We start from the raw sequence: 8,142 nt of genomic DNA, 5'->3' as shown, positions 1-8,142 counted from the left end.
GTCAGGATGGCCGAGCGGTCTAAGGCGCCAGATTTAAGCTCTGGTTCTCGAAAGAGAGCGTGGGTTCGAACCCCACTTCTGACATTGAATTTTTTTTTGTAAGAAAGGACATTTTATCTGTGATTTATGTTTTTCAGTCCCTTTCTTTTTTGTTCAATAAAATAAAATTATATTATCTAATCACTATTTTTAACCACATCACTTTAAAAATAAAAAAAAATCAATAACGCAGGCTTAGAAGGTAGTGCAACGCAAAAAGTTTTGAATTCCTTTATTATTTTTATTTTCGCTAACATCATTTTCCACTCATAAAAATATTACACACGAATTCCATACTTCAATCATTCTATCGATTATAATCAAATTTTAAAATGTAGATTTATAAAACGCAATTTTATGAAAAACATCTTTTAATTTTTAAAAAAATATAGGATTTACGTTATGTTTCTGCATTACTTTTAGTTTTACGCTAAATTATGTTTCATTATTAATTTATGAAGAAAGATAAGTGATTGAACATGTTGCTTTTTGCGGGTGATTGAATATTAAAGGTGTGAAATAAATATATTTTGTGTCTGAACTTTCGTACATGCAAAAGGTGACCCACATGACGGGGAGCTATGTAAAACAAATAAAATAAAAATCTACCAGATAAATTGCTAATTTTGAATTTTTAGTTTCAAATTGTTTATATGTGATGGGAATCTATACTTTTTAAAAATAAAATTATGAAGCCAGGACGAAAGTGCGAGTTTGGCTATCACTTTAATTATTTAAAAAAAAATGGTAAAGCGCCAGTTTGACCACCACTTAAATTATAATAAAAATGGTAAAGCGTTAGTTTGGCTATCACCTAAATTATAAAAAAAATTAAATTTAAAAAAAAAAAGTATTACTATTTATTAAGTACGCAGATTGTGTTGTGACTAAAATTATAACGCTGTAAAGGGTAGTTCAAAAATTAATTTCACAAAATTACTCAGCTTAACCATACTGTTTTCTTTAAAAAAAATTTTTATGTAGGTATTTTTTCTACCATGTTCAAATAAATTCAAGTGTTTGTAAGCTGTTCACCAAAGTAAATAAAAATTTCTCTGATTTAGCAAGCACTTTTTTTTTCATCTTGTTGATGTTAGATATTTGAGTTTAAGAAATATTGTTTATGTAAGTTTTATGCAACATTTCACGTTACAAATTTGCTACCATTTAAATTATTTTGGCAAATCACAGGGAGAATTCCATTAAGCAAAATGGTGGCATACATTCTGTAATTAGAATTTAATTGTTTTAGAAATAACAGTCGAATTTCAGGTTTGTTCACAAAAATTTTACAGTAATTATAGTGTTTAAGATACAGTTTAAAAATTAATTTTACAAAATGGCGCAGCGAAACCTGTAATTTTTACACCTAAATATTTTCTATAAGAGTTCTCCGGTAAAGTGGTGTCGTACTCCTTAAATTTAGGATTTATTTTTTCTAGAAATGACAGTCGAATTTCAAATGTAGGATTCAATTTTTTTTTTACAAGAAAGCAATTTAATTACACGTAAAAGAGACTAAAATTGTAGGATTTTAAGGGAAATTCTTTAAGCTTATATTCACTGCGAAATCTGTCGATATTTTTTTACGTGAACGTTTTCTACACATGTCAAACAGTGAAGTATCATACACCCTAAATTTAAGATTTAGTTTTTTCTAGAAATAGAAATCGAATTTCAAGTTGTCCTTGAAATTGTAGCTAAAATTGTAATTTAAGGGTAGTTTAGAACCTTTTTTTTAATTTCATTTTTTTTTAAACGTAATATTTTCTTCAAGTGCAATCCAGTTAAGTGGTGCTGGTGCCATGCATCTCGAATTTAGGATTTAATTTTTCTTGAAACACTTGTCGAATTTTTAGTTTTTCATGAAAATGTGACTAAAACTAAGACGTTTTTGGAAGAATTATTTATTGAAATTTTCATTGAGAAATTTATATTGTTTCTAAGCATAAACTTATTTTCTACAAGAGTCATTCAGTAAAACTGTATAGTAAACTCTATATTTAGGATTTAATTTTTTTTTGAAATGGCAATCGAATTGCAAATTTTCTCCTGAAAATGTAACTAAAATTGTTGGGCATATTCGTGAAATTAAATTGCTGAATTAACGCAGAATTTTTTTCTTTTAAAAAAAGAAAAAGAAAGTGAAAGTTTTTTTTGCAAGGGTCATTCAGTAAGATGGTGCATCATACCCTATATTTAATGGTCGCGTATACATGAATTCATCACGACTAAAATTTTAGTGCTTTTAGGGATATTTTAGAAATTGTTTTTATACAATTCCACCCCGAAACTTTTTTCAAGAAATAACCATTGAATTTCAAATTTCTTACTTAAAATGTGATTAAAAAATTTAACGTTTTAGGGATAGTTCATTGATACTTCAGTTTAAAATTTCTCCGAGAAACGAGAACCATTTCATACAAGAGTCATTTAGTAATGTGGTGCCATACAATTTTTATTTTGAATAAATATTTTTTAGAATTTTTTTTTTAACTTTCACTTACAGTATTACTTCTTTTTTTCACGAAAAAAGTGTTTATATTTATGTGATTAAATTAATTGGATATTCATTTAAAAACCAATGTCTTTTCGCAAATAAAACTTTCACATACTTTCAGGACCAAATGTATATTTTAATATGTATCAAAATATTTTGGTGAGTGAGAATGTTTTGAAAAATTAAAGAATTGAGTCACCAGTCTTCATATATTTGAAGAAAGAGACATGTTCTAAAAATTAAACTAAAATTTAAACGGTTAGCACTGCTAGGGACATTTTAAAAATTAATTTCATCAATTTGCACAGCAAAATCTATACTTTTGAGGGCTTTTTTTAAACGATATTTGAATTATGCATATGAAAATATTATGGAATTCTTAAAGTGTGGGTAGGAAAATCAAAATCTTCTCTTACAGAGCGACAAAAATGTCCTAGACAAAATATTCAGTATTTTTGTTTCAATTATACTTATCAATTAAAGTAGACTCAACAACAATTTAATAATTTAGAGATATAGTCAAACCCCGCTATAGTGAACATTCAAGGGATCGAAATTTCGGTTCACTATAACCGGGAGTTCACTATATCCGTTACGCAGGCAATTTAACTTATGGTTCACAAACTCCTCCCTTTTATTACACATTATTCAAATAAATGACTGAAAAATATTATGTAGTAGCGAAAAATGTGCTATTTTTCATTACTCTTCGTCTTGCGTACAAAAAAAATATCAATCTTTAGCTGATGAGCAATCCTCAACATCAGATATGGAAACACTTCCCGACTCTCAGATATTTTTTCCAAAATTTAAGTTATTGTCCGCTTGTATTGTTATGTATTGTCCGCTTTTTAAACCTGTCCTGCCATTCGAGCACATAAAAGTAGTCACATAAAATCGCCTAACAAATTCATCGACATTTGTCCAGATACTGGAAGATTGCTGCTTCTACGAATGGTGTATCACATCAGTAATGCTTCTTTAACATCCTTGTAATCTACTTTTCTCAACTTTTTTCTGCCATCTAAATTTTTTTCATGAGCTGAAATAATTAATTGCCTATTTTTCCATATGTTACAAACTGCAGATTTGGATAGTTTTTTATTCCCTGCAAATATCAGCTTGATTGCATTGATTTTTAATTTTTCTGATTATGCCCAATTTATCATCAATGGAGAACGTGTTACGTTTAATGCTCGCCATAGTTAAATTTGAGACACTTGTCTGCACGCTTTTTTAATTGAACTCACAGCAAAAGGGAGTTGAAATGAAGGTCTTATTAACACATTTTAGTGTCTAACCTTTTGGCCAATAATGAATAATTACTCATTTCCTCTGACAGAAAATGCATATTGATCCCACTGACACCTTACAGGTGGATCATCTGACTGGGTTGGAAACATCTACTTGCTTTATTTAGGGATGAAAAAGTGAGATAAAAGAAGCAAATAAGAAAAAATTATTGTAGCCACATTCCCCTCTATAGATGGTTTTAAAAATCCGTATATGTATTTATTTTGAAGTAGAAATTTCAAAATTATTACAAAAAAATGAAGAAGAAAAATCAGTCGAAGACAGAAAAAAGTTCATTATGTCCAACTTCCTCTCTTTTTTGGTTCACTATATCCACAAAAAATAACATTATACGTGTATAGCAAGGCACGGGACCGAACATTTCGTTCACTATATTCGGGAGTTCACTATAAACCGTGTTCACTATAGCGGGGTTTGACTGTATTTTATGCTTAACTTTATAATAATCGAGGGTGAGAGATGCTCTTACCAACAAAAATCGTCCAGCTATGCTTTGTTTCCAATTTCTTATCTTTTTCCTTGGTTTTCATTTCATTTGTGAGTTTATGATAGAATTAAGGTCTTATAAATTTTATGTAAGAATTGTGAATTTGTTTTCAAAAGCTGAAATTTATATACTTGTATACATAAAATCGTATTGTAATACTCCCTCTGTCCCAAATTAGTTGCTACATTCGAATACTTTTGTACTGATTATTGATACTGATGAGTTTATGATTTTGTTTGAGCATTTTTCAAAGATTTCAGGGTACTATACAACATTTATTTACCAATCATTCCCTCCTTAAATCAATACCAAAATTAGTTTTAAAAAATCCCGAGTTCGCACTCTCTTAAAACACACCACATTTTCCACCAGTAATCACAAAAAAAAAACTATTTTCTAGCTAATGAAAGGATAATTCATTAGTAATGTAAGTTTAATGGTGTTGATCTCATAAACTACATCGGTATTTATTTATGACTACTTAAAAACATAGCAACTAGTTTTAAACAAAATTTTTGACCTAAACGCAGCAACTAATTTAAGACGGAAGAAGTACATAAATTGAATTAAATGTTTGTATGAATATTGTATATCAAAAGTTTCAAAAGATGTATATGAAGTAAATTTTTAGAACGTCATTTAAAAAAGAGTATCAGCATGCATGCGATGTTAAAGTAAACTTAACAAGTGTCAAATGAGCACGCATGAACAACGAAATCAGTTTCGGGGGTTTGCGGGAGCAGCGAGAAAGAGGCGGGACCCCTAGTAATTTTGAAAGTAGAAATAAACAACAAGAAAGTTTTATGTTCTTGCCTTTATTTAGCTCAAACAATTTAAAAACATAAGGCTTATACTTTACACTTGATGAAATAATTATAAGTGTTGGAATAAGCCTCGGTGAATATATTTTGCTGAAATGGAATATGTTTACGATACGACTCCATGTTTTCAAGAAGTTCAAAATCGAAAGATGATTTTTACATGTACTTTGGTACTGATGTTAGGGAAAACTTTTTCCTCTATCATTTGCCCACGTGATAATTTTCCCCTTTTGGCGAAAATCCAATCGCCTCTGAGGTCACGAAAGAACAAAAGTTAATGACCTGTATAAAACTTTAGATTGATTTTCTCCTGGTCATTTCCAGCTATCATTTAATGACAACTATACATCAGGGTAAGTGATACGTCTTGAAAAAGGATTCTTTACTTTCCTGGGAGAATATCGTTCTAAATTTATCGTTAACCAAAATAGGTGTGTTGCCACAAAACTACAAGATCCACTCAATAAAATAAAAAAACCAACCAAATTGCATCTGCGAATTGGTGATTTAGAAAGGGTTTTCTTTAGGTTTTTTTTTTTGATGTGCTGGAATTTCGACTTCAGAGATCTTCGCAATTTGCTGCGAGCCTATGTGATCAAGTCTCTGTATTGCTTAATGAGATTTGGTTTCATTTACTTAGTGTGTAGGAAAATTTGGTATCATTATTCGATGACGAGACACAGGGGCAGATGTTGTCTCAGGTATTCGAATAATTCTTCCGAAGCTCCAGCGCAGTTAGTGAGTTCCAACTCCCTCAGTTCTCGCAACTGGACCAATGAGGACAATCCACTTGATGTTAACAAAGGACAACCTGCAAAAATAAAAATTGCTAAATTTTAGAATAAATTATTCTTTATTGATGTTATTGCTAGACCAAAAATAACCAGAGAAACCAATTAGTTCCGCTCTGAAAGATTTTTTTTTTCTTTCTAGTTATAACAAATTTGTGTTTTAATGTGTCATTCTTGGTTTACTAAATTCAAAGAAGTTATTTTGCTTACGTCATTTAAAAAAGAAAAGGATTCTTTTTTAAATGACGTGATACCAATGGACTTACGAATAATTCTGAAATCCCTCCTATATAACACCACTTTATTCCAGTCATCTCTTCGTAAGCTTTTCAAAATGTCGGCAAAATCAAGCAAAGTTCTGCAATTTCAGTTTTTAAGTATCTAACACTTCATAAAATTTTTGTATAAAGTGGAGTTGTTGGCATACCTGTGTAAGTAAAAAGTGATAGCAAAAATTTGATGATGGATTTGGAACTGAGTGTAAACCGTAAAAAGATTCTGAAACCGGAACAATATAGTGAAAATTCCAGGTGTATTCCTACGCTTACGTTAAGTTAACGAGGCAATGAGTGATCCGGCTTGATATTCTAAAAAGTTTTATTATTGAAATTTATATTGAAATTTAAGAGTATTTTTACCATTTATGAAAATTTTCCGCATATTTTAAATTTTACAAAGTTGTGATTTGAGTGTTATCTTTAAATTTTTATGTCTTCAGTTAAAAGGATTTAATTTACGTATTGAATGTTATGCAGCGCAAGTTATAATGAAACACTACAAGTACAATGATTATAAAAGATGGCGCGTTTTTTTGAGCTTAGGTGTAAATATAATTTGGAAGTCTTATTACGAATTTTTACCTTTAAATTTACACTTCACAATTTGTAAAACAAATATTATTTCAGAGGAAATCAATTTCTTTAATTATCCAAATAAAAGCGAAAGACTTAATTAGTAAAGTGTACTCTTCAGAAGGAGAACATTACTCCAATTTATATCGCATTATCTTATAAAGCCATGAAAGTCGTAAAGACCTAGATCAGCTCAAGTAATCAAACTTTTAGTGATAAGTTGTGTCAGAATAAAGTCATGCAATTAATACTTTCAGTATTTCTTTATTCTTCGTGTCACTTCGTTTCAAGAACTTCGTTTTGAAGTTCTTGAGATTCCCTTTGAAAAATTGTAACATCCGGGTAGAATATAGATCCATAAAGATATCAACAAGCAAATAGACAACATTCGGTACTGTTCTGTAGTAGTTTGTGATACAAAAGTTTAAGATATAAAAAAAGTAGTAGTTCGTGATATAAAAAAGTGTACTTATTTATGAAAGTCATGAATGAAGTAAAGCGATTCGGAACTACCAGTTGTTAGCTTAGTGCAGGGGTGTCAAACTCAAAAGCTAACTTGGGCCAAATAAACAATGCTTAACTTTAGGTGGGCCGCAAAAAAAAAGAAGAAAAAAAACATCAGTGTTCCTAGAAACAAATATTTTTATTTTCAATAGTACATTGTAATAAACACATATAAAGTAAAATAATTGTTTGATATTTGACATCTCTTCTCTGCTACTATCTTTCCTATTTCCGGAGAAATTTTATTGGCCGAGACTACTTTAAAAATTGACCTAGCGTGAGCGTTATTAATACGGTTTAGGACCGGAGATTTATTTTCATTCATAACAGAAAATAATTGCTCGCACTGATAAGTACTTACAAACATGGAAAAAATTTCATATGCGAATTTTCGAGTATATTTTCAAACTTAGCAGGTAAATATTTGTAAAATTCAGGCACACCCACTTTAATGAATTTTGCCTTCAAATTTGAGTCGCACTGAATCTCAATCACTTCCATTTGCATATTACTGGGTACTGAGTCTATATTTATTGAGAAAATCGAAGAAAACAAACAAAATTTGTCTTCCAAAGAATTAAAATCTTTAAAACTTGTTTCAAATTCTGTTCTAAGATTAGAAATTTTTTCTGCGTATTTTTGATACGATGCAGTTTCCCTGGAATGGCAAGTGCCGCAAGATAATTTGAATTTTACATTTTCACTCGTACAATTTAAAATGATCCGTATAGTTTATAAATAAAGTATATTATAATTTTATATGCTAGTTTCTATTCTAATTAACATTTCTATTTTATTTTTACTTTGCGTCGGACATTTTGACAGGGCCGCAAAA

At 29.8% G+C, this 8,142-nt stretch overlaps 1 protein-coding gene and 1 non-coding gene across 2 annotated transcripts in view; one reads left to right on the top strand and one right to left on the bottom strand.

Moving 5' to 3' along the window:
* Positions 1–84, top strand: TRNAL-UAA (transfer RNA leucine (anticodon UAA)). Its single transcript has one exon. It is a non-coding gene; the product is annotated as a tRNA-Leu (tRNA).
* Positions 85–5,139: 5,055 nt separating this feature from the next.
* LOC107436771 (F-box/LRR-repeat protein 16) overlaps positions 5,140–8,142 on the bottom strand; it is a 62,925-nt gene continuing 59,922 nt past the window's right edge. The window contains exon 5 of the mRNA XM_043043329.2: positions 5,140–5,972. Coding sequence (XP_042899263.1) covers positions 5,824–5,972 — 149 coding nt within the window. The 3' untranslated portion in view covers positions 5,140–5,823. The remainder of the gene's footprint in view (positions 5,973–8,142) is intronic.

This window comes from Parasteatoda tepidariorum, chromosome 10 (genome assembly GCF_043381705.1).
Source record: "Parasteatoda tepidariorum isolate YZ-2023 chromosome 10, CAS_Ptep_4.0, whole genome shotgun sequence".
Classification (NCBI taxonomy): domain Eukaryota; kingdom Metazoa; phylum Arthropoda; class Arachnida; order Araneae; family Theridiidae; genus Parasteatoda; species Parasteatoda tepidariorum.
This window is presented reverse-complemented; position numbering and strand designations above follow the sequence as displayed.